The 25,590-nt window shown below is 56.0% G+C and overlaps 1 protein-coding gene across 1 annotated transcript; it reads left to right on the forward strand.

Moving 5' to 3' along the window:
- Positions 1-25,114, forward strand: GDI2 (GDP dissociation inhibitor 2). Its single transcript, XM_071552911.1, has 11 exons — positions 1-182; positions 12,427-12,534; positions 13,999-14,098; positions 14,492-14,626; positions 16,192-16,390; positions 17,362-17,493; positions 19,496-19,595; positions 21,582-21,753; positions 22,630-22,774; positions 23,435-23,489; positions 24,104-25,114. Exons 1-11 carry the CDS (start codon positions 138-140, stop codon positions 24,257-24,259), a joined length of 1,347 nt encoding a protein of 448 aa, XP_071409012.1. The 5' UTR covers positions 1-137; the 3' UTR covers positions 24,260-25,114.
- The last annotated feature ends 476 nt before the right edge of the window (positions 25,115-25,590 follow it).

The following is a 25,590-nucleotide window of genomic DNA, read 5'->3' on the forward strand; positions in this document are numbered from 1 at the left end:
CCCGCCCCCCCGGCGCGGTCCCCTCACGGCGGCGGCTCCTCCATTTTCTCGCGCTCCCGCCGCGGCCCCCGCGCAGCGCCCGCTCCGCCTCAGCCCCGGCCCCGCAAACACCGCCGAGACACGCACCGCCATCCAACATGAATGAGGAGTACGACGTGATCGTGCTGGGCACCGGCCTCACGGTGAGCTCCAGCCGCAGCCCGCCCGCCCCCCCGCGCCTCGGGCCTGCTGCGGGCGGCCGCCGCCCTGCCCCGCCCCGCCGCCCCCTCCCCCGCCAGCACTGAGGTTGAGCCCCCTCCCCGGCCCGTACCCACCGCTACTATCACCTGATTTTCCTCCCCAGCCTGGGTTTGAGACACCCCAGCCCCGGCCATGGGGGTCCTGGGGGTCCTGGTGCCCCCCTGGGGCGGGTCCCTTCCCCAGTGCCCCACCTGATTATCATCCTCAGCCTGGGTTTGAGATCCCTGATGCCCCCCCGGGGGCGGGTTCTTTCTCCAGTGTCCCACCTGATTATCATCCTCAGCCTGGGTTTGACACCCCCCAGCCCCGGGCATGGGGGTCCTGGGGGGTCCTGGTGCCCTCCTGGGGCGGGTCCCTTCCCCAGTGTCCCCTCTGATTATCCTGCCCAGCCTCGGTTTGAGACCCACCCCCAGCCCCACTCATGGGGGTCCTGGTGTCCCCCTGGGGCGGGTCGCTTCTCCAATGTCCCACCTGATTATCCTCCCCAACCTGGGTTTGAGACCCCTCAGCCCCGGCCATGGGGGTCCTGGTGCCCCCCTGGGGTGGGGTCCCTTCCCCAGAGACCCACCTGATTATCCTCCCCAGCCTCGGTTTGAGACCCACCCCCAGCCCCACTCATGGGGGTCCTGGTGTCCCCCTGGGGCGGGTCCTTTCTCCAGTGTCCCACCTGATTATCCTCCCCAGCCTCAGTTTGACACCCACCAGCCCTGGCCATGGGGGTCTTGGTGCCCCCCCGGGGGCGGATCCCTTCCCCAGTGTCCCACCTGATTATCCTTCCCCTCACGCCATTCGGGTCGTTCTCCTCAGCTGTCACCTCTGCGTCTCAGCCCCTCCATGACCCTGTGGGTCCCTGCCCCCTCCCCATCTCTAGGATTGCTGCGGGTCTGGTGTGTGTGACCCCCCCGGGACTCTCTGGGTCCTTTGCCCCATCCTTAATGCTCACAGCAGCCCCCACCCTCAATCCCACCCTCACCCCATAATCCTTCATCCCTCATTCCAACCCTGTCTGGGTTCTTCCCATTCCTAATATTAATGGGGGTCTGGTGTGTGTGACCCCTGCGGGACCCTCTGGGTCCTTTTCCTCATCAGTAATTCCCACAACGCCCCCTATTTCAATCCCACCTTCATCCTGGGTCCTTCCCCTCTCATTCCAATCCTGTCTGGGTTCCTCCCCACCATCCCCAGCATTACTGGGGGTCTGATGGGTGTGACCCCCCCGGGTCCTTTTCCCCATCATTCATTTTCCTGGCACCCCCTGCCTTCCATCCCCCCATCCCTCACTGGACTCCCAGGTGAGGTTTTTAGATAATTATGACACACTCTCGTGTTTGGATCTCCCACCCCATCCCGATCCCCATCCACCTGGATCCCCCCCATCCTGATCCCCATCCACCTGGATCCCCCCCCATCCACCTGGATCCCCCCCCATCCACCTGGATCCCCCCCCATCCTGATCCCCATCCACCTGGATCCCCCCCCATCCTGATCTCCATCTACCTGAATGCCTCCCAGTCCTGATCCCCATCCACCTGGATGTTCCCCAGTCCTGATCCCCAATCCTGATCCCCATCCACCTGAATGCCCCCAATCCCCACCTACCTGGGTGCCCCCCAATCCTGATCCCCATCCACCTGAATGCCCCTCAATCCCGATCCCCCCAATCCCGATTCCCATCCACCTGAATGTCCTTCAATCCCGATCCCCCAATCCCATTCCACCTGCATGTCCCCCAATCCCCATCCACCCTGATGCCCCCAATCCCAATCCCCCCAATCCCCATCCACCCTGATGCCCCCAATCCCCCCAATCCCCATCCACCCGGATGCCCCCCAGTCCTGATCTCCATCCACCTGGATGCCCCCCATCCACCTGGATGCCCCCCAATCCCGATCCCCCCAGTCCTCATCCACCTGGACGCCCCCCAATCCCGATCCCCCAATCCCAATCTCCTTCCACCTGCATGCCCCCCAACCCCGATCCCCCCAATCCCCATCCACCCGGATGCCCCCCAATCCTGATCTCCATCTACCTGGCTGCCCCCCATCCACCTGGACGCCCCCCAATCCCGATCCCCCCAATCCCCATCCACCCGGATCCCCCCCAATCCCAATCCCAATCCCGCTCCCCCCGGCTCCCCCCAGCTCCCGGGGGGGCCTCAGGAAATGCGGTTGTTTTGCGGAGGGAGAGCGGCGGGGTTGGGGGCGGGGGGGGGGACACACGACTCGGACAATAAAACGCCAACGGGGATTTACTGCCTTTTATTTATTTTTTCAATTATTACCTCATTTTTCCCCTCCCCACCCCCGAACCGATGTGGCTGCAGGTCCGCGGAGGGAGGAGGCGGCCGCGGTTATCCCCCCCCTCCATCCCCATTCCCGCTCCGCCTTTGCAGCCTTCGGCTCCATCCAGCGCTGACTGCAGCAGGAGGGGGATGGGAGCCTGGCGAGCCCGTCAAATTCCCCTTATCCCCCTCCCAAAAAAACCCCTCTCCCGGTTTGCCGTGATCCCTGAGGATCGCTGACAGCTGACGGGGCGCGGCGGAGGGGAGGGGGCCGAGGGGCTTTGTCCTATTGTGGGGGATGCAGCCCGTGCCGCAGGGGAGAAAACACGGCGGGGCCGCTGCCCCGGAGCTCTCCCGGAGGATTCCTGCCGGTTCCTGGAGCCCGGGGAGATGCCAGGCAGGGCCTGCCGGAGGATTCCTGCCGGTTCCCGCATCCCTGGAGCCCCGGGGAGATGCCAGGCAGGGCGGGGGGTGGGTTACAAACGCGAGGCATTGTTTGCAGAAAGGGGGAAAAAACATCCAATATGGTGGAGAGAAGGTTTGCCTCGCTGTGAAACGGCCTTTCCTGCTTTTGTTTCCAGCTGGACAAAGGGGGCTCTTTGGGGTTTCCTCCGGGATGGGGATTAAATTGGGAGCCGTGTGGTCCCTCCTGTGGTTTTGGAGCTCTTTGGGGTTTTCCCCCCTTCTTGGGGTTGAGATTAAATTGGGGGCCATGTGGTCCCTCCTGTGGTTTTGGAGCTCCTTGGGGTTCCCCCCCTTCTCCTTGGGATGGGGATTAAATTGGGATCCGTGTGGTCCCTCCTGTGGTTTTGGAGCATCTTGGGGTTTCCTCCCCTTCTCCTTGGGACGGGGATTAAATTGGGGGCCTGTGGTTCCTCCTGTGGTTTTGGAGCTCTTTGGGGTTCCCTCCTGAGATGAGGATTAAATTGGGATCCATGTGGTCCCTCCTGTAGTTTTGGAGCACTTTGGGGTTCCCCTCCTTCTCCCTGAGGTTGAGATTAAATTGGGAGCCATGTGGTCCCTCCTGTGGTTTTGGAGTTCTTTGGGGGTTTCCCCCCCTTCTCCCTGAGGTGGGGATTAAATTGGGTGCCTGTGGTTCCTCCTGTGGTTTTGGAGCTCCTTGGGGTTCCCCCCCTTCTCGTTGGGATGGGGATTAAATTGGGGGCCATGTGGTCCCTCCTGTGGTTTTGGGGTTTCCTCCTGGGATGGGGATTAAATTGGGATCCGTGTGGTCCCTCCTGTGGTTTTGGAGCTCTTTGGGGTTTCCCCCCTTCTCCCTGGGATGAGGATTAAATTGGGAGCCGTGTGGTCCCTCCTGTGGTTTTGGAGCTCTTTGGGGTTTTCCCTCCTTCTTGGGGTTGAGATTAAATTGGGGGCCATGTGGTCCCTCCTGTGGTTTTGGAGCTCTTTGGGGTTCCCTCCTGGGATGAGGATTAAATTGGGAGCCGTGTGGTCCCTCCTGTGGTTTTGGAGCTGGGATTGACAGGTCGTGGTGGCTCTGCTGACACGGGACCCCTTGGAGGGCAGAGCTGGGTTGTCCTTCCCCTCTTCTTGGCGTTGGGAAGAACAGGAACAAACAAACCCAGGATATGGCACAAAGGAAACATGCAGAGTGTGGGAGCCTCTTCCCAGCTCTGCCATCGTAGAGACCCAACTTTTCCTGGTTGTTTCCATTCCTTTCTCTCAAGGCTCTTCCTCTGAGGTGTAGGAATGGCTTAGGAGGAAAAGCTTCTTCCCTTTGATAGGGGAAGCTGGAGCCTGTCCTAAAACCTGTCCTAAAACCTGTCCCTGGCTCAGCAGAGCAGGGCAAGGCCCTTCTGGGGAGGTGAAATATAATGAGCTTCCAGTGAAGGGGCCTCCAATAGATCCGAGCCCATTAACATGTTAATTTATGCTTTAGAGTGAGTGGGGTATCAAGTAGGTGAACACGAGGCTTAATCTCAAACTGACAAATTCCAATGTAAATTTGACAAAAGGCCCCTTGTGGAATCACTTTTAAGACAAGCTCCTGCTAATGAGCAGCAGTCGAGTTAAAAGGAATAAATTAGGGCCTTATTTTGAGGTGTGCTGACCAAACTCCAGAGCCTGGGAATATACCAGAGCAAGGTTTTTCCTTCTGTTGTGGCAACTCGCCCTCTGAAATACTAATTAGGATGGACTTCATCTTGTCTGGAGCAGCTGGTAAGGAAAAGAATGGAAACCAGAGGTCCTGGTGCAGCCCAGGGCATTTTCCATCCTAAAATTCCCAGTGGAGACTCAGCCACTGTGTCTGGTTTGTGGTGTGGAAGCAGAGCTGGATCAGGCTGGGCCATGGGACTCTTCCACAGGGAGAGGAGGCATCAAGCTGGGAGCCTGAAGGTTTCTCCTCCAGCTTTGGTCTGGTCAGGCTTCCCAAGAAAAAGGAACTAGAAATATCTCTCTTGTTTCTGTCCTTTTCCAATCAGCCTTGAGCTGTTATGGAAGTTCTGGTGATGTTTGCAACCAATTTTCCTTAAAGTTGGTCCTGGAATGAGCCCCCTCTGCTGCTGGAGCCCCATCAGGCCCCTGGTGTAGCCCCAGGTTGTGCCTCTGCTTCTGATCTGGAGGGGATTTTCTTTCCCTTTCCAGAGAAGAGCAACAAGGCTGGAGAAGGGACTGGATGTGGCACTGAGTGTCCTCTGAAACACCTCCAGGGACAGAGAATCCAACATGTCTTGATCCAACCCCACTGTGATCACCAGCCCAGGGCACGGAGTGCCAGAGTGATCCCAGTGGGGTTGGATCAAGGGTTGGACTTGATGCTCTGAGGTCTCTTCCAACCCAAGTGAGAAGAGAAGAGCAACGAGGCTGGAGAAGGGAGTGGAGCACAAGTGCTGTGGGGAGAGGCTGAGGGAGCTGGGGGTGTTCAGCCTGGAGAAGAGGAGGCTCAGAGGTGACCTCAGCACTGTCTGGAACTGCCTGAAGGGAAGTTCTGGCCAGCTGGGGCTTGGTCTCTTCTCCCAGGCACTCAGCAATAGGACAAGGGGGCACGATGGGCTCAAGCTCTGCCAGGGGAAATTGAAGTTGGAGAACAGAAAGAAATTCTTTGCAGAGAGAGTGCTCAGGGATTGGAATGGGCTGCCCAGAGAGGGGGTGGATTCCCCATCCCTGGAGGTTTTTCAGCTGAGCTTGGCCGTGGCACTGAGTGCCATGATCTGGTAAAGGGACTGGAGTTGGACCAAGGGTTGGACTTTGATGATCTCAGAGGTCTTTTCCAACCCAATCCATTCTATGGATGTGGCACTGAGTGAGAATCCACATCTTGATCCAACCCTACTGGGATCACCAGCCCAGGGCACTCTGTGCCCTGGGCTGGTGATCCCAGTGGGGTTGGATCAAGGGTTGGACTTGTTGATCTCAGAGGTCTTTTCCAACCCAATCCATTCTATGATTCCAGCTACCTCATTCCTGGTGGGAATGGCTCCTCCAAGTTGCTGGAGTCTTAATAGCTTTAAGGTCCTTGATTAGGCTTGTCATGTGCATCGTGTGTTGCAGATTAGGGATCATCTCCCTGCAGACGTGCTGCACAAACATGTCATTTTAAACCCAGTTAAAACCTGGGTTTAATCTCTAATTAAAACTCGGTTTTAATCTGACAAAATGATCCCAGGCCAGAGAACTCTTTGGATTTGTGTTTTCCCACTTGGCTTTTCAGTTCACCTGAATTTACATCTCCCAGCTCTGGGAGTCTGGAAGGGACCGGACACTTCCCCACAGGGATATTTGGGAGTGGGATGTTATGCCTGTGATGGGTGTTTGTTCTCTGCCCTCTGTTCTTCTTCAACATGGGTTATTTTCCATGAATTTTGGGGATGATTAACCCATCCTGATCAGCCCCAGCAGGTGAATCCATGTTCCTGCTGGGGTTTCACTCTTTGCAGGCTGAACTAAGCTGCTTACCTGCCAGCTGCCTTAGAGCTATTTAAATCCATCACAAGGATGCAGATTCACTTTCTGTAGGAGCAGAGGAACCAAACTCCTTGGTTTGGGATATATTTAGTCCTACAGGCACAGTCCTCCTTGCTCAAAGAGCCTTAAATAAAGCACCTCTGAGTGACTGCAAGGACCAAAGAGAGAGTCCCCATGCTCTGGTGGCTGAGGGGACTGTGCAGGTGCAGGGGGGAGTGTTCAGTTCTGGGCCCCTCAGTTGAGGAAAGAGATTGAGGGGCTGGAGGAGGGACTGGGAAAGAGAATCCACCATGTCTTGATCCAGCCCTACTGTGATCACCAGCCCAGGGCATGGAGTGTCCTCTTAAACACCTCCAGGGACAGAGAATCCACCATGTCTTGATCCAGCCCTACTGTGATCACCAGCCCAGGGCATGGAGTGTCCTCTTAAACACCTCCAGGGACAGAGAATCCAACATGTCTTGATCCAGCCCTACTGTGATCACCAGCCCAGGGCATGGAGTGTCCTCTTAAACACCTCCAGGGACAGAGAATCCAACATGTCTTGATCCAACCCCACTGTGACCACCAGCCCAGGGCACAGAGTGCCAGAGTGATCCCAGTGGGGTTGGATCAAGGGTTGGATTTGATAATCTGAGGTCTCTTCCAACCCAAGTGAGAAGAGCAACGAGGCTGGAGAAGGGACTGGAGCACAAGTGCTGTGGGGAGAGGCTGAGGGAGCTGGGGGTGTTCAGCCTGGAGAAGAGGAGGCTCAGAGGTGACCTCAGCACTGTCTGGAACTGCCTGAAGGGAAGTTGTGGCCAGGTGGGGGTTGGTCTCTTCTCTCAGGCACTCAGCAATAGGACAAGGGGGCACGATGGGCTCAAGCTCTGCCAGGGGAAATTGAAGTTGGAGAGCAGAAAAAAATTCTTTCCAGAGAGAGGAATCAGGCATTGGAATGGGCTGCCCAGAGAGGGGGTGGATTCCCCATCCCTGGAGGTTTTTCAGCTGAGCTTGGCCGTGGCACTGAGTGCCATGATCTGGTAAAGGGACTGGAGTTGGACCAAGGGTTGGACTGGATGATCTGAGGTCTTTTCCAGCCCAATCCATCCTATGATTCTATGGATGTGGCACTGAGTGAGAATCCACCACGTCTTGATCCAACCCTACTGGGATCACCAGCCCAGGGCACGGAGTGCCCTGGGCTGGTGATCCCAGTGGGGTTGGATCAAGGGTTGGACTTGCAGATCTCAGAGGTCTTTTCCAACTCAATCCATTCTATAATTCTGTGATTCCATGCTGATGACACAGCTCCTCTGTCACCTGCACCAGAATATCTCCAGAGATCCTTCCAACCCCAAATTCCGTGGCCACAGCACAGCCTTCCCTTTGGAATTCAGATCCCTGGTGGTGCCAGAGCATGTTGTGGAAGCCAAAGGGGTTTGGTCAGCCCTGCCCTCACACGGAGCGACGCTGGCTCGAGTTTCTGTCGGTCTGTCTGAGCCTTTCTGAGCTGCTGCCCTACTTGGAGGAGATCCATGGAAACCTTTGCCTTGCTTCCCTTCATCCCTCAAACCTGCCTGCACAAGGTCCATTCCCAACCAGTCCAGCACACAAGGGAAGAGCTGATGGTGTTAAGCAAGCCTGGAAACACCGATCCCTCCAAGCTGCTCCTTAGTCCTATTGTTTTTTCACATGGATTTGTATGGGACGTGCCCTCTCCACATTCCCAGTGCCCGTTTCTCCCTGGTGCCATCCTCTCCAGCCATTTCCTCCTGCCATCAGCCGTGCCAGGGCTTGCTCTGTCATTCATTCAGACACAATGGGCTCCTGGGAGCCCCTGGTAACCTGACCTGGCTCCAGCTCTGGATTAGAGCAGCATTGTGGCTGCAGTTTGCATGGAGACCTTGCTCCATCCCTCTGGATGCTGGGAGCAATCCCTGCCGTGTCCTGGGGCTGCTCTCAGTGGATGTTCCATGTTCCCCTTGGCCTGGGGGTGTTTATATAAGGCCAAACCCCCCAGATTGGAGCTCTGGCACTTCCCCTTTTCTATTTGCAGCCAAACCCCTTCCCACCCCTTCCTGTGTCAGGTCAGGCTGTTTCCTATTGAGGGGCTGGAGCGGGGCCAGAGAAGAGCAACGAGGCTGGAGAAGGGACTGGATGTGGCACTGAGTGTCCTCTGAAACACCTCCAGGGACAGAGAATCCAACATGTCTTGATCCAACCCCACTGTGATCACCAGCCCAGGGCACTGAGTGCCAGAGTGATCCCAGTGGGGTTGGATCAAGGGTTGGATTTGATGATCTCAGAGGTCTCTTCCAACCCAAGTGAGAAGAGAAGAGCAACGAGGCTGGAGAAGGGAGTGGAGCACAAGTGCTGTGGGGAGAGGCTGAGGGAGCTGGGGGTGTTCAGCCTGGAGAAGAGGAGGCTCAGAGGTGACCTCAGCACTGTCTGGAACTGCCTGAAGGGAAGTTCTGGCCAGGTGAGGGTTGGTCTCTTCTCCCAGGCACTCAGCAATAGGACAAGGGGGCATGATGGGCTCAAGCTCTGCCAGGGGAAATTGAAGTTGGAGAACAGAAAGAAATTCTTTGCAGAGAGAGTGCTCAGGGATTGGAATGGGCTGCCCAGAGAGGGGGTGGATTCCCCATCCCTGGAGGTTTTTCAGCTGAGCTTGGCCGTGGCACTGAGTCCCATGATCTGGTAAAGGGACTGGAGTTGGCCCAAGGGTTGGACTTGATGATCTCAGAGGTCTTTTCCAACCCAATCCATTCTATGGATGTGGCACTGAGTGAGAATCCACCACATCTTGATCCAACCCTACTGTGATCACCAGCCCAGGGCACTCTGTGCCCTGGGCTGGTGATCACAGTGGGGTTGGATCAAGGGTTGGACTTGCTGATCTCGGAGGTCTTTTCCAGCACAATCCATTCTATGATTCCTCAGTCCCTCACCCAAACCACACCAGGACGTATCCAGCAGTTCCTGGTCATGCACCAGCAGACAGGGAGAGCTCCAAAGGAATTGCTGAGCTGGGAGGATAAATCTGTTGTGCATCCCGTGTGTTTTATGGCTGTGCCATCACCTCCTGACAGGCCTGTGTGGGATTCCAGCACTCCAGGGCTTGGCAGGAGCCTGAGTGATGGAAGGGACGTGTTAAACGAGCCTTGGATGAAAGAGGAGCAGAGATCTCCACCTCAGTCCTCCCAGTGGTGTTCAGTGGGTGTGAAATAAGATGGAAAAGGTCCTTGAAGCCTTAAATCTTCTGCTGGTGCCCAAGTCCAGCCTGGGGAAGGGAGACACGCTGGCTCTGTGAATTTCTGGGAATATGAAGCAGGGAAGGCTTTGAAGTGAAAGGGAGGAAGGAGATCAGCTGACAGGCAGCCCAAAGCGTGTCAGCTCTGCAGCTTTTGCTGTGGCTTCTTCCCTCCCTTTGGTGCTTCTTTTGTGTGGAATCCTGGTTGGCTTCCTCGTGGCTCAGCTCCAGCGTGGACACTTGGAGTGCTGTGCCACCATCTGGCAGAGCTGGTGAGCCAGGGGAGAGCAGAGAGGCCAAGCCCAGAGCCCTGAGGAGCTCACAGTGGGTAGAGGTGATGCACTCCATGTGACAGCCCCATGTCACACGTGGTTAATCATTAACACAGCCACTTTCACTGCTGCTTCCTCGGTGATTCAGGCCGTGAGTAGTGTCTTTACACGGGTTTGGTGCAGCCCTGGCTGCAGGGAGGGTCTCTGCCTGCCCCAGCCTGTGTGGAAAGAGAGGAGGGGCCTTGCAGGACTTATCTGGAAGGTGCTGGAAGGAGCAGCTGGTGGATCATGGAGAGGTTTTGTGGGAAGTGCTGTGGCCAACTGTTCACAGCCCACGTGGTGATCACAAAGCCGTGTGGGCACCGTGTTTGCCATCACCCCACGACTCCAGGGATTCGATTTGGAGCATCCTTGCTGTGCCCTGGGCAGCTCCAGCTTTGCTGCTCAGCTCCTTGGCTGGCTTAGGGTGGCACCCTGGTGGGTGACAGACTGTCCCAACAGAGCAGGTTTGCCCGGGGAGCACCAGAACAGCAAGTCCTTGTGCCACCAATCCCTCCCAATACCCCAAACCTACAGATATTTGCACCCTTCAGACCCAAATAACCCCCCCAAGCTGCCTTGGGTTGGCTGGTCTGTGCCTGAGGAAGTTGTAGATGATTTTACAGCTTCCTTCACATCCAGGGTGGCCTTAGGATTTACACGTGGTGTAAACAACACACAGTGGGAGACTTCTGGTGTTTGTGGTTTCTCTGAGTGGCCAAGTGACACCTGCCTTGGCCAGGGTTGCTGGAATGGAGTTTGAAATAAACCTCCTGAAACTCCCAGTGGGGGGAAGTGACACAGGAGGAGAGTCCTGGGCAAGGTCCCCGTGGAGTGAACATGGAGGATCTCACAGAGACACAGATCTCTGCCAGGACTGGGAATGAATATCTTCCCACTCCTGGGAGAGGTGGCATCTCCCAGCAGCTGGATGGGGGTGGTTTACAGTCTGAATGAAAGATAATCACGGAATCATGGAATAGTTTGGGTGGGAAGGGGCCTTAAGCCCACCCAGTCCCACCCCCTGCCACAGACAGGGAGCCTCCCACTCTCCTGGGTTGCTCAGAGCCCCCACCCATAATGTGAGATGTGAGTGGGACCCCCCAGTCAGATCTTGTTGGTGGTGAACAAGAGCTCAGTTTCAGACATAATCCTGCTGTTGGGGGAGCTGAGACAGAGCAAGCCCAGTAAAACCTCCCTGATAAGCCCTGAGCACACAAACAGTCGAGGTTTTGTTAAGCTCTTTGGCCCATGAATGCCAGAGCAGGTGCAAAGTCGTGTTTTATGGGGATTTAGCAAGTCCTGAGCTGGTTCTGCAAGTTGCAGCCTGTGTGTCCTCTGTGCTGAGTCTCACTCAGCCTCTTGGTGCTGCCCTCAGAGCCAGCAGCTGCTCCAGGGAATGTCAGTGGGCACAGAGCAGGGATGGCAAAGTGTCTGCTGAGGGAATAACCTCCCAGAGGCCTTCACTTATTCTTTATAAATAAATCAAGAGAAGCTGCTGATTCTCTTACACTTCCCAGTGTGGCAAATATGAACATTTGAGTTTTGTTGGTTCTCTTACACTTCCCAGTGTGGCAAATACAAATATTTGAGTTTTGTTGATTCTCTTACACTTCCCAGTGTGGCAAATATGAATATTTGAGTTTTGTTGATTCTCTTACATTTCCCAATGTGGCAAATATGAACATTTGAGTTTTTTTGATTCTCTTACACTTCCCAGTGTGGCAAATATGAACATTTGAGTTTTTTTGATTCTCTTACACTTCCCAGTGTGGCAAATATCAACATTTGAGTTTTGTTGGTTCTCTTACACTTCCCAGTGTGGCAAATATGAACATTTGAGTTTTGTTGATTCTCTTACACTTCCCAGTGTGGCAAATACCAACATTTGAGTTTTGTTGATTCTCTTGCACTTCCCAGTGTGGCAAATTCGAATATTTGAGTTTTTTTGATTCTCTTACATTTCCCAGTGTGGCAAATATGAACATTTGAGTTTTGTTGATTCTCTTACACTTCCCAGTGTGGCAAATATGAACATTTGAGGTTTGAGGAAACTAATTGAAGTTCAGGTAAGATTCCATGGTCCTGCTGCCTCTCCATGGAATCCTTAAATTAGCAGCTGGCGGCTTAGGAGGAAAGACTTCCCAAATCTGTCTCAGGTGCATGAAATTCCCAGAAACTCCCTCAGTGAAGGTGGTGCTTGGGTAGTTAAAGCCTTTAGGTGGTTTGTCCAGACCAGACAAACCTGGTGAGGAGTTCACCTGTTTCCAAGAGGTGTCTGAATTCCAGGGGCTGGGTTTGTTTCCACAGGACCCTGCAGAGGTCCCTGCAAATCCAGGCAGGTGTCTGAACATGCCCTTCCTCAGGAAAAATGGGAAGGAGGAGGCTCCAATAGCACTAACATGTCCCCTGCATCCCTCCCTCCCTCCCTTCAGGAATGCATCCTCTCTGGAATCATGTCAGTGAACGGCAAGAAGGTCCTTCACATGGATCGGAACTCTTACTATGGAGGGGAAAGTGCATCCATTACACCTCTGGAAGATGTAAGTGGGCACTGGGGGAAAGGGGGATTTGTTCCTGTTATCCCAGGGGTGGGGTGGAGTGTTGGGTTCAGTTCTGGGCCCCTCAGCTGAGGAAAGAGATTGAGGGGCTGGAGCGGGGCCAGAGAAGGGACTGGATGTGGCACTGAGTGTCCTCTGAGACACCTCCAGGGACAGAGAATCCAACATGTCTTGATCCAACCCCACTGGGATCACCAGCCCAGGGCACTGAGTGTCCTCTGAAACCCCTCCAGGGACAGAGAATCCAACATGTCTTGATCCAACCCTACTGTGATCACCAGCCCAGGGCACTCTGTGCCCTGGGCTGGTGATCACAGTGGGGTTGGATCAAGGATTGGATTTGATGCTCTGAGGTCTCTTCCAACCCAACTGAGAAGAGCAACGAGGCTGGAGAAGGGACTGGAGCACAAGTGCTGTGGGGAGAGGCTGAGGGAGCTGGGGGTGTTCAGCCTGGAGAAGAGGAGGCTCAGAGGTGACCTCAGCACTGTCTGGAAGTGCCTGAAGGGAAGTTCTGGCCAGGTGGGGGTTGGTCTCTTCTCCCAGGCACTCAGCAACAGGACAAGGGGGCACGATGGGCTCAAGCTCTGCCAGGGGAAATTGAAGTTGGAGAGCAGAAAGAAATTCTTTGCAGAGAGAGTGCTCAGGGATTGGAATGGGCTGCCCAGAGAGGGGGTGGATTCCCCATCCCTGGAGGTTTTTCAGCTGAGCTTGGCCGTGGCACTGAGTGCCATGATCTGGTAAAGGGACTGGAGTTGGACCAAGGGTTGGACTGGATGATCTCAGAGGGCTTTTCCAACCCAATCCATTCTATGGATGTGGCACTGAGTGAGAATCCACATCTTGATCCAACCCCACTGTGATCACCATCCCAGGGCACTCTGTGATCTCAGTGGGGTTGGATCAAGGGTTGGACTTTCTGATCCTGGAGGTCTTTTCCAACCCAATCCATTCTGTAATTAACTGCTCTTCCTCAGGATAAGGGTGTTTTATGGCACTTCCTCACCAGAGAGCAGTGGGGGAGACACCAGTGTGTGTGTTTGTAGAGGGCAGACAGCACTTGTTTTTTGGAATTCCCAGCTGGGATTCCAGCAGGGAGCACTCCAGAGATCAGTGCCCAAAGCTGAATTAAAAATAATCACTAAAAAATGTCATGTTAAACAGTATTTTGATCCCTCAGGTCGTAAATTCCCAAACTTTAAGCCTTGGAAGAGGAAAGACTGGATGAGCAGAGGAACTCTGCCTGGTTCCTGCTGTCACAACTTACTGGGTGTGTTGTTGTGCTGCCTCAAAACTCAAATTGGAGCTAAAACTTTGGCCAAAAACTGTCTCTGAAGGGCTTGTGTTCAGCTGGGAGCTGTGGGTGTGCAAAGTGTGTCCATGTGTGGGAGAAATGACACCCAGAGAGATTTCCTGGGCTATAATGAGTTCTGTGTTCTCTCTCCAAAGCTCTACAAAAGGTTTAATCTCCCAGGGACTCCACCAGAATCCATGGGGCGGGGAAGAGACTGGAACGTGGACCTCATTCCAAAATTCCTTATGGCTAATGGTGAGTGATCCTGAGCTGCCAGAGGTGCCTCCTGGGTTACTGGGGGGGCTGGAATGGAGCAGACAGGCCTCCCTTCCCTTTCATCTGTGTGCCCCAGTACTGGGACTGGTGTAGACCAAACCCCCTGTGGGTGGAGGGGTTACCAGTGCAGGCAAAAAACAGCCACTTTTTGCTGGAATCTCATCCCTGAAGCACTTGGGGATGGGGGTGTTGTGTAATGCCAGCCTGGCTCAGGCTTAGGTAGATCCCAGCCAAGGCCTGGCTGCTCCAGTCCCAACTTGCTGTGGGAATTGGACATGGAAGGGGGTTTGGAAGAGCTGCCCTGGGAGCATTTCTGTCCTTCTCTGGCTGCAGCCCAGCCCAGCTGCTGACTCGTGCCAAACCTCCCTGCAGGTCAGTTGGTAAAGATGCTGCTCTACACAGAAGTTACTCGTTACTTGGACTTCAAGGTGATCGAGGGGAGCTTCGTCTACAAGGGGGGGAAGATCTACAAAGTTCCTTCCACTGAGGCAGAAGCTTTGGCATCCAGTGAGTAGCTGCACCTTGTTGGTTTCCTCTCAGCTTTGCTGCCCCTGCACAGGCAAAACCCACATCCTGGGATATTCCTGATGCTCCTCGTGCTTGAGGAGCATCCTCAGGGTTCTCCTGCAGCTCCTTGGCTTGAAACACCACTTGGAGTGTGAGCCTTGGGCTTCCTGAGCCTTTGAGTTACAGTTTTCTTGGAGCTTCCCAAGGGAGCTGCCTGTCCTGTGGCTTTTCTGGAGAGAGGTAAATAAGAGGTTACACCTGGGGCTTGTGCTCCAGCTCTGCCATAAATATTTCATGTTGGGTCTTTGTTGGAAAATGTCACAGGCAAATTGGAATGACTAATTCCACCACGTGGAGCCCTCTCAGACCTTAATTGTGGCCTAATTAAATTTCCCTCTGCCAATAAAGTATTGCTCATTCATAATAGCTCAGGAAACCCATCAGGAGCTGGTGGAGGGCATTGCAGGAGCTCCAGATGTGGGATGTGTTTAGATAAAGTGACTCCTGCAGTCAAGGGTTGAAGTCTGGAGGTCTGAGCCTTGTTCGTGGCAGATGCTCCAGTTTGGTGAGTCCATCAGTTGTTCCTCCAATTTGTCTCCTACGTGGTGTCCAAGAGACTCATCCTGGCAGGAGCAGGAGGTGCTGCCTCTCCCTCATGTTCCAGCAAGCCCAGTCTTGCTTCTCCAATTTGTGGGAAATTAAAGTGCATAAAATGCCTTGTCCAGTCTCATGTTGGAGGTTTGAAGTGATGGGACAAGGGGAATGGCTTTAAGCTGAAGGAGGGGGAGTTTAGATGGGATATTGGGAAGGGATTGGTGGCTGGGAGGGTGGGCAGGGGCTGGGCTGGATTTCCCAGAGAAGCTGTGGCTGCCCCTGGATCCATCCCTGGCAGTGTCCAAGGCCAGCCTGGAGCACCTGGGACAGTGGGAGGGGTTGGGGGTGGAACTGGATGGGCTTTCAGGTCCTTCCCACCCAACCCATCCCAGCATTCCCATCAATCAGGAGATTTTGGCTCCACCCTTGGTGCTTCCAGGTCTCTCTGCAGCTGAACCATTCCCAGCCAAGGGAATTGCTGCATCCAGGAGGGCAAGCAGAGCTGAGGATGCTCCTGGCACAGGCAGTGCCCAATTGCTGTGTCCAGTGGGGCCCCAGAGTGCTGAGAGCCCCTGGCAGGGCCTGAAGGGGCTCCAGGAGAGCTGGGCAGGGACTGGGGCCAAGGCCTGGAGGGGCAGGACACAGGGAATGGCTTCCCAGTGCCAGAGGGCAGGGCTGGGGGGGCTGTTGGGAAGGGATTGGTGGCTGGGAGGGTGGGCAGGGGCTGGGCTGGATTTCCCAGAGAAGCTGTGGCTGCCCCTGGATCCATCCCTGGCAGTGTCCAAGGCCAGGCTGGAGCACCTGGGACAGTGGGAGGGGTTGGGGTTGGAACTGGATGGGCTTTCAGGTCCTTCCCACCCAACCCATTCCATGATCCATGCCTGGAACCCTCAGCACTTCTTCCCTGCTCTGTGGCCATGGGAAAACCACGTGGCCTCTCCTTGAGCTCTGACCAAGCCCTTTGTCTTTAGGCCTAATGGGGCTGTTTGAGAAGCGCCGGTTCCGGAAGTTTCTGGTGTACGTGGCCAACTTTGATGAGAACGACCCCAAGACCTTCGAGGGCGTCGACCCCAAGAAAACCACCATGAGGGACGTGTACAAGAAGTTCGACCTGGGCCAGGATGTCATCGACTTCACGGGCCATGCCCTGGCCCTCTACAGGACTGACGAGTAAGTGGGATCTGCTGCACCCCAAATCCTGCCCCTGGGGGTGTTTGTTACTGAGCCCCACCCCAAATCCTGCCCCTTGGGGGTGTTTGGTACTGAGCCCCACCCCAAATCCTGCCCCTGGAACAGCACAGGGGGTGTTTGTTACTGAGCCCCACCCCAAATCCTGCCCCTGGGGGTGTTTGGTACTGAGCCCCACCCCAAATCCTGCGCCTGGGGGTGTTTGTTACTGACCCCCACCCCAAATCCTGCCCCTGGGGATGTTTGGTACTGAGCCCCACCCCAAATCCTGCCCCTGGGGGTGTTTGTTACTGAGCCCCTCCCCAAGTCCTGCCCCTGGGGGTGTTTGTTACTGAGCCCCACCCCAAATCCTGCCCCTGGGGCAGCACAGGGGGTGTTTGTTACTGAGCCCCTCCCCAAGTCCTGCCCCTGGGGGTGTTTGTTGCTCAGCCCCTCCCCAAGTCCTGCCCCTGGGGGTGTTTGGTACTGACCCCCACCCCAAATCCTGCTCCTGGGGGTGTTTGTTACTGAGCCCCACCCCAAATCCTGCCCCTGGAGGTATTTGTTACTGAGCCCCACCCCAAATCCTGCCCCTGGGGGTGTTTGTTACTGACTCCCACCCCAAATCCTGCCCCTGGGGGTGTTTGTTACTGAGCCCCACCCCAAATCCTGCCCCTGGAGGTATTTGTTACTGAGCCCCACCCCAAATCCTGCCCCTGGGGGTGTTTGTTACTGACCCCCACCCCAAATCCTGCCCCTGGGGCAGCACAGGGGGTGGTGAGAAGACCCAGAGGGTTCCTCAGGTCAGTGAGTCCAGCCTGTGGCACTGAGGGCTCTCCAAGGGGCTCCCAGGGAGCAGCAGGAGGGTGGGGAGGGAACCCTCGTGGGGAGCAGATGTTCTGCTGCTTGTGCATTCTGCTGGAAGTCCTGGGAGTGTTGGGAAGCATCCCAAGTGGTGTCTGTGTGCTCTGCAGCTATTTGGATCAACCCTGCCAAGAAACAATCAACAGGATCAAGCTGTACAGCGAGTCACTGGCTCGGTATGGGAAGAGCCCCTACCTGTACCCGCTCTACGGCCTGGGAGAGCTGCCCCAGGGCTTTGCCAGGTGAGATCTGGGCTCTGGGTGTGCTCAGCTCTGGGGTCACATGTTTGGAGTCAGGCCTGGAGTACAGAAAAGTACTCTGGTCATTAATGGTTCTCTCACTGCCTTAGTCAAGAGTGGTTCATCCATGTGAGATTCCTCCTTCCCGAGTTTATGGTGCTTGTTGCCAGTGGGAGACCTCAACAAAGCAGGATCCTGAGCCACTTTAGTGTAGGATGAGATAAAAATTAAAGTGCTTTAATCACAGGCCTAGTGCCTACAGGAATCCATGATGACATGCACGTGCCCCCCAGGCTCAAGTTTCCATGGATTTTAATAATATGATCCATCCAATCAGTCCTTTACACATCTCTTGGTCCAGCCCTAGTCCTGCCCCAGGTTCCACCCCCAGAAATTGGGTCTGGGGGTGGATGAGACCCTCCTCTTCATCATTCTCCTCTTCCTCAGGCTTTGGAGTTCTTCCAGTGTTCTGATTTCTGGGTCACTCTGCCTCGTGTTTATGTTTCATTCTGCAGACCTTCTGACAGTTGTCAGCTCTTTACCTTGGGGAGAGTCTAAACAAGATTAATTAACTAAAGGAATTTGAGCTCCCCCATTCTGGGACAGGGGTAGTGATAGAAAGACATTAAACTTAAGCCAGAAATATTAACCCACTAAAAATCTACTTTGCTACTACAGCTACTGTGTTCCTAAAACCTACAAAATGTGAAAATCAAAGAATCAAAAACCCCTTTGGTATCAGCTGGTAGTTCAGGGTTTGCTCAGAGATGCTGCTCGAAGCATCCTGTCCATCCAGGAACTTGGATTTGCCCACGTGGTGTTCCCTGGAGCTCTTACACTGTCAGACTGTGTGGGTTGCACTGAGCCTTTCACAGAATCACAGGTTGGAAAAGACCTCTGAGATCAGGGACTCCAACACCCCCTTGTCCCCCAGCCCATGGCACTGAGAGCCACATCCAGGCTGTTCTCAAACACCCCCAGGCATGGGGGCTCCACCACCTCCCTGGGCAGCCCATTCCAGAATTTATAGCTGGATGTGACTGCACTTAAAATTTGCTCCAAGCACCAGCTCATCCCTCACAGAGAGACCAGCACTGATGATGTTCAGAGTATTTCAAACAGGTTTAAGTCTGAGGTGGGGTTTGTGCAAGTGGAGCAGAACCACAGGGCTGGAAGGGCTGCAGAACCCACCCATGGAGCTGTGGAAGGGGCTGAGGGGAGTGAAAACCCACCCAGAGCTGTGGAAGGGGCTGAGGGGAGTGAAAACCCACCCATGAAGGTGTGGAAGGGGCTGGAAGGGCTGTTCAAACCCACCCAGAGCTGTGGAAGGGGCTGGAAGGGCTTTTAAATTCCACCCATGGAGCTGTGGAAGGGACTGAGGGGAGTGAAACCCTATCCCTGGAGCTTTGGAAGGGGCTGGAAGGGCTGTTCAAACCCAACTAGAACTGTGGAAGGGGCTGAGGGGAGTGAAAACCCACCCATGGAGCTGTGGAAGGGGCTGAGGGGAGTGAAAACCCAACCAGAGCTGTGGAAGGGACTGAGGGGAGTGAAAACCTACCCAGAGCTGTGGAAGGGACTGGAAGGGCTCTTAAATCCCACCCATGGAGCTGTGGAAGGGGCTGAGGGGAGTGAAAACCCACTCATGGAGCTGTGGAAGGGACTGAGAGGAGTGAAAACCCACCCAGAGCTGTGGAAGGGGCTGGAAGGGCTGTTCAAACCCAACTAGAACTGTGGAAGGGGCTGAGGGGAGTGAAAACCCACCCAGAGCTGTGGAAGGGACTGAGGGGAGTGAAAGCCCACCCATGAAGGTGTGGAAGGGGCTGAGGGGAGTGAAAACCCACCCAGAGCTGTGGAAGGGGCTGGAAGGGCTCTTAAATCCCACCCATGGAGCTGTGGAAGGGGCTGAGGGGAGTGAAAACCCACTCATGGAGCTGTGGAAGGGACTGAGGGGAGTGAAAACCCACCCATGGAGGTGTGGAAGGGACTGAGTTGTTTCCTCCTGCAGGCTCAGTGCCATCTATGGAGGCACCTACATGCTGAACAAGCCCATCGAGGAGATCGTGATAGAGAACGGCAAAGTGGTCGGTGTGAAGTCTGAAGGGGAGGTACAGTCCCTTTGATTCATTCCTTACCCCCCACCCTGCAGATTTTCCCTCAAACCTGAGGCTTTTGGTCACAGATCTGGACACAAACTTGGTTCCAAAAGCAGCAGAAAGTCCATTTTCACAAAGACCAAACGTGCTGGGCTGGTGCTGCTTTCCCTGTGCCAATCCCATGGGACACACTGAGGTGCTGGTGGGGAGGAGCACAGTCCCACAGCCCTGCCCCAGGAGCTGGGAGGAACTATCCAGGCAACTGTCCAGGGAATAAACCAGGCTAAACTGGAAGGGAGCTGTTCTGTGTCTAACCAGGACAGCCAGCTCTGGCACGTGGCCTTCCCACAGCTCCCTGTCCACCTGGAAACACAAAGCTGGGAATGCTTTGAGCTGCCTGGAAGCTCTCACAGAATCATAGAATGATCTGGGTTGGAAGAGAGCTCCGAGATCATCAATTCCAACCCCAGTTTGATTACCAGATCATGGCACGGAGTGCCACATCCAGCCTTGTGTGCTCCTCCTGGCTGGAGCAGCTGCTCAGGGGACAAGCTCTTGGTGGTGGGACAACATGTCCCCTGGGCAGGAGCAGTTGCCAAGCCCCACCTCCAACTGGGTGGCCTGGAGGCTTCCAGTGGGTCAAATACTGAATTGGTGCTGGGACAGTGAACTTTGGTGTGAGTGGCCAAGGTCTGTGGTGGGACAGTGAGCCTTGGTGTGAGTGTCCAAGGTCTGTGATGGGACAATGAGCTTTGGTGTGAGTGGCCAAGGTCTGTGCTGGGACAATGAGCTTTGAGCTTTGGTGTGAGTGTCCAAGGTTTGTGGTGGGACAGTGAGCTTTGATGTGAATGTCCAAGGTCTGTGATGGGACAATGAGCTTTGGTGTGAGTGGCCAAGGTCTGTGATGGGACAATGAGCTTTGGTGTGAGTGGCCAAGGTCTGTGATGGGACAATGAGCTTTGGTGTGAGTGGCCAAGGTCTGTGATGGGACAATGAGCTTTGGTGTGAGTGTCCAAGGTCTGTGATGGGACAATGAGCTTTGGTGTGAGTGTCCAAGGTCTGTGATGGGACAGTGAGCCTTGGTGTGAGTGGCCGAGGTCTGTGCTGGGACAGTGAGCTTTGGTGTGAGTGTCCAAGGTCTGTGGTGGGACAGTGAACTTCGGTGTGAGTGTCCAAGGTCTGTGGTGGGACAATGAGCCTTGGTGTGAGTGTCCAAGGTTTGTGCTGGGACAATGAGCCTTGGTGTGAGTGGCCAAGGTCTGTGGTGGGACAGTGAGCTTTGATGTGAATGTCCAAGGTCTGTGGTGGGACAGTGAGCCTTGGTGTGAGTGGCCAAGGTCTGTGGTGGGACAGTGAGCCTTGGTGTGAGTGGCCAAGGTCTGTGGTGGGACAGTGAGCTTTGATGTGAATGTCCAAGGTCTGTGGTGGGACAGTGAGCTTTGGTGTGAGTGGCCAAGGTTTGTGGTGGTGGGACAGTGAACTTTGGTGTGAGTGTCCAAGGTCTGTGGTGGGACAGTGAGCCTTGGTGTGAGTGGCCAAGGTTTGTGGTGGGACAATGAGCCTTGGTGTGAGTGTCCAAGGTCTGTGATGGGACAATGAGCCTTGGTGTGAATGTCCAAGGTCTGTGGTGGGACAATGAGCTTTGGTGTGAGTGTCCAAGGTCTGTGGTGGGACAGTGAGCCTTGGTGTGAGTGGCCAAGGTTTGTGGTGGGACAATGAGCCTTGGTGTGAGTGTCCAAGGTCTGTGATGGGACAATGAGCCTTGGTGTGAATGTCCAAGGTCTGTGGTGGGACAATGAGCTTTGGTGTGAGTGTCCAAGGTCTGTGGTGGGACAATGGGCCTTGGTGTGAATGTCCAAGGTCTGTGTGGGACAATGAGCCTTGGTGTGAATGTCCAAGGTCTGTGGTGGGACAATGAGCCTTGGTGTGAGTGGCCAAGGTCTGTGGTGGGACAGTGAGCTTTGCTGTGAGTGTCCAAGGTCTGTGGTGTGTGCACAGGTGGCTCGCTGCAAACAGCTCATCTGCGACCCCAGCTACGTGTCGGACCGTGTGACCAAGGTGGGCCAGGTGATCCGGGTCATCTGCATCCTCAGCCACCCCATCAAGAACACCAACGACGCCAACTCCTGCCAGATCATCATTCCACAGAACCAGGTCAACCGGAAATCAGGTGTGTGGGGCGTGGGCAGGGCGGGGATTCAGGGGGCTGTGACCAGGGAGGGTGGGCAGGGGTCAGGCAGGGAGAGGGAGGGACACTTGTGGTCCCTGTCCCCAGAGAGAGCTGGCCAGGGGGTCAGGCAGGGAAATAGAGGGACACTTGTGGTCCCTGTCCCCAGAGAGGGTTGGCAGGGGGTCAGACAGGGAGAGGGAGGGACACTTGTGGTCCCTGTCCCCAGAGAGGGTTGGCAGGGGGTCAGGCAGGGAGAGGGAGGGACACTTGTGGTCCATGTCCCCAGAGAGAGCTGGCCCGGGGGTCAGGCAGGGAAATGGAGGGACACTCATGGTCCCTGTCCCCAGGGAGGGGGGTGAGGCAGGGAAAGGGAGGGACACCCATGGTCCCTGTCTCTGGAGAGGGGGGTCAGGCAGGGAAAAGAGGGGACACTCGTGGTCCTTATAACCAGGGAGGGGTTCAGGCAGGGAGAGGGAGGGACACTCATGGTCCCTGTCCCCAGACAGGGCTGGGCAGGTGGGGGAAGCCCGTGGTGGGAAACCACATGAGGAACCTGCAGCAGGAAGTGCCCCAGGCTGGGAGAAGTGGGTGAGGAGCGTGGGGTGCTCTGTGCCAGAGGGGCAGGTGCTTCCTCACCTTAACAGAGGCCTGGGGGCCCCACTGGGTTTCAGGAGCAGCAGAGCCCCAGGCAGCTCAATTTTGGGGATCTCCCACGTGTGCCCAGGCCCCCCAGCCAGGACAGTGAGAGCACACAGGGATGAAACCCTCTGGACTGGTTCCAGGTGTTGGTAGGAGGTGCCAGGTGGGCAGTGGCTGGGGCTGGAGGGGCTCTGTGAGTGCCTTCTGCTGAGCCAGGGCCATGCCATGTCCCCCCAGACATCTACGTGTGCATGATCTCCTCTGCCCACAACGTGGCGGCGCAGGGCAAGTACATCGCCATCGCCAGCACCACCGTGGAGACCCCCGACCCCGAGAAGGAGATCAAGCCAGCCCTGGACCTCCTGGAGCCCATCGAGCAGAAGTGAGTCCTGCAGTGCCTGGGCATGGGCTGTGCAGGCAGAGGGCACCGGGGGCTGTTCTCAGCCTGGCAGTGCCTCCTGGTGCCGCTGTAACCCACCTGACCCTGACCCTGCTCCGCTCCAGCCCTCCCAGCTCCGCTCCAGCCCTCCCTGCTCCGACTCCAGCCCTCCCTGCTCCAGCCCTCCCTGCTCCAGCTCCAGCCCTCCCTGCTCCGACTCCAGCCCTCCCTGCTCCAGCCCTCCCTGCTCCAGCTCCAGCCCTCCCTGCTCCGACTCCAGCCCTCCCTGCTCCAGCTCCAGCCCTCCCTGCTCCGACTCCACCCCTCCCTGCTCCAGCCCTCCCTGCTCTGCTCCAGCCCTCCCTGCTCCGCTCCAGCCCCCCCTGCTCCGCTCCAGCCCTCCCAGCTCCGGCTCCAGCCCTCCCAGCTCCGACTCCAGCCCTCCCTGCTCCGGCTCCAGCCCTCCCAGCTCCGACTCCAGCCCTCCCTGCTCCGACTCCAGCCCTCCCTGCTCCGCTCCAGCCCTCCCAGCTCCAGCTCCAGCCCTCCCAGCTCCGCTCCAGCCCTCCCAGCTGTGTCCCATCCCATCCCAGCTGTGTCCCATCCCATCCCAGCTGCCACGCTGTGGCTCTGCCAGGCCCTGAGGTTCTTTGCCCCCTGCAGGTTCGTCAGCATCAGTGACCTGTTTGCCCCCACTGACCTGGGCACTGAGAGCCAGGTGAGTGACCAAGGGCCAGGCTGGTGTGGGGGGCGTGGCCTGAGTGTGGGGGCGTGGCCTGTGGGAGAGCATGGCCTGGGTGTGGGAGGGCGTGGTGTGAGTGTGGGGTGTGTGGCCTGAGTGTGGGGGCGTGGTCTCAGTGTGGGGTGTGGCCTGAGTGTGGGGGCGTGATCTCAGCGTGGGGGGGTGCGGTCTCAGTGTGGGGGCGTGGTCTCAGTGGGATGTGGCCTGAGTGTGGGGGATGCAGTCTCAGTGTGGGGTGTGGTCTGAGTGTAGGGGGCATGGTCTCAGTGTGGGGGTGTGGTCTCAGTGTGGGGGTGTGGTCTCTGGGGGCGTGGTCTCGGTGGAGGTGTGGCCTGAGTGTGGGAGGGCGTGGTCTCAGCGTGGGGGCGTGGTCTGTGTGTGGGGCGTGGCCTTAGTGTGGAGGTGTGTGGCCTGAATGTGTGAGGGCGTGGTCTCAGTGGGGGCGTGGTCTCGGTGGGGGTGTGGCCTGAGTGTGGGAGGGCGTGGTCTCAGTGGGCATGGTCGGTGTAGGGGTGTGGCCTGGGTGAGTGGGCGTGGTCTCAGCGTGGGGGCGTGGCCCGGGCCCAGCTCTCAGCCCCCTGTCCCTGCAGATCTTCATCTCCCGCACCTACGACGCCACCACCCACTTCGAGACGACGTGTGACGACATCAAGGACATCTACAAGAGGATGATGGGCTCAGAGTTCGACTTCGAGGAGATGAAGCGCAAGAAGAACGACATCTACGGGGAGGAGGAGCAGCAGTAACGGGAGAGCCTCTAATTAGGAGAAATTAAATCGGCTAATATGAATATATAAGGAACTTAATGAACACTGTACGAAATTCAATATTGTAAGGCCTGCTTTTGTAATCCCATCTCTGAGAGACTGAAGAGTCCTGCACTGGTAATGTTCCCTTTTTGGATATCATGTGTTAATTATTCCATTCTAGTAGGGCTGCTGTCCAGAATCTGGCAAACCCCTTTCCCAACTAACCTCTAAGCAAAAGGCAGACTGAACTGATGATGATGATGATGATGATGATAATTATTATTATTTTTGCAGACGTTGGTGCAGGTTTGGAAAATAACTCATTGCCAGCTGTGTCTTCCCTTGTCTTTTTAATCATTTGTAAACCATCCTCTGCCCCCTGTGCTTGTGGTGAGCTCGTAGCTGTGACGCTGCCCTCACTCCAGCCTGGTTCCCAGGAACAGAGCCCCAGCACTCCATCATTGTGGACAGCACCCCTCAAAGTCTCTCCCCTGGGTCCTGACTCTGTGGCAAAGTTGTATCATGGACAAAGCCCACCTCTGTTGTAGCAGCAAATGTCGGCTTCGTTCTGGGCACAGAACTTTAACCTCCACTTAAGCTTCTGAACCTGTTTACATGGGTTGGGACACAGCTGTGCCTGAGGCTCCTTTGTGTTTTAATCTTAATAAAATTGAGAGAACAAAACTTGCAGAGCAGGCGAGATGTTGGGAGTATTTTGTGTGCCCCTGCTGGCTCCTGGCACGGACCAAAGGGCGCCGCGGTACCGGCAAGGACGGGGCCGGCGCTGCCCGGGGCTGCCCCGGCCCCACATGATTTCTGTACTGCGAAGTAAAGCCAAACTCTGGAAACCAGTGCTGGGCTCCTGTCTGCTTCACTTCACTGCCCTCTGGGAAGGGGGATCAGGGGCTCTGGTTGGGAATTGCTGCTCCAGGGGGATGTGGCAGCACCAGGCTGGGCATGGCACGGTCCTGACCGGGCCTTTGGGGCCACATCCAGGAGAGGCACTTGGTGGAAGCAGCGACAACAATTCCTGTTCTTGGGGCTCCTCTCCAGGATCTCCCTGAGTAAGGGATGATCCTTTCCAGAGGGAGCCTCAGGATCCCCAGCTGGGATCTGGGAGCCTGGGCCATCCAGCTGGACCAGGAGGAGCAGGGCTGGTGTTTGGCCACAGCAGTGCCAGGAAAACCAGGAAATATCTCGGAATACCCTTGGGCTGGTGCTGAGGAATTGGGCTTTGGGATCCTGCCCCAGCACAAAGCTGAGCTCACCCTGCCTGTGGCTGCCCCTCCCTCTCTTTGGGCACTTCCTCTTCCCGGGGTGGCACTTCC

This window comes from Pithys albifrons, chromosome 3, assembly GCF_047495875.1.
Source record: "Pithys albifrons albifrons isolate INPA30051 chromosome 3, PitAlb_v1, whole genome shotgun sequence".
NCBI lineage: Eukaryota > Metazoa > Chordata > Aves > Passeriformes > Thamnophilidae > Pithys > Pithys albifrons.

Bases quoted from the DNA above. Each gene is read 5' to 3' on its own strand.
- GDI2 (XM_071552911.1), top strand. From the start codon at position 138: ATGAATGAGGAGTACGACGTGATCGTGCTGGGCACCGGCCTCACG. The intron at 21,754-22,629 runs GTGTGTGGGGCG...ATGTCCCCCCAG, and splicing joins CCAGGTCAACCGGAAATCAG to ACATCTACGTGTGCATGATC. The intron at 23,490-24,103 runs GTGAGTGACCAA...CTGTCCCTGCAG, and splicing joins ACCTGGGCACTGAGAGCCAG to ATCTTCATCTCCCGCACCTA.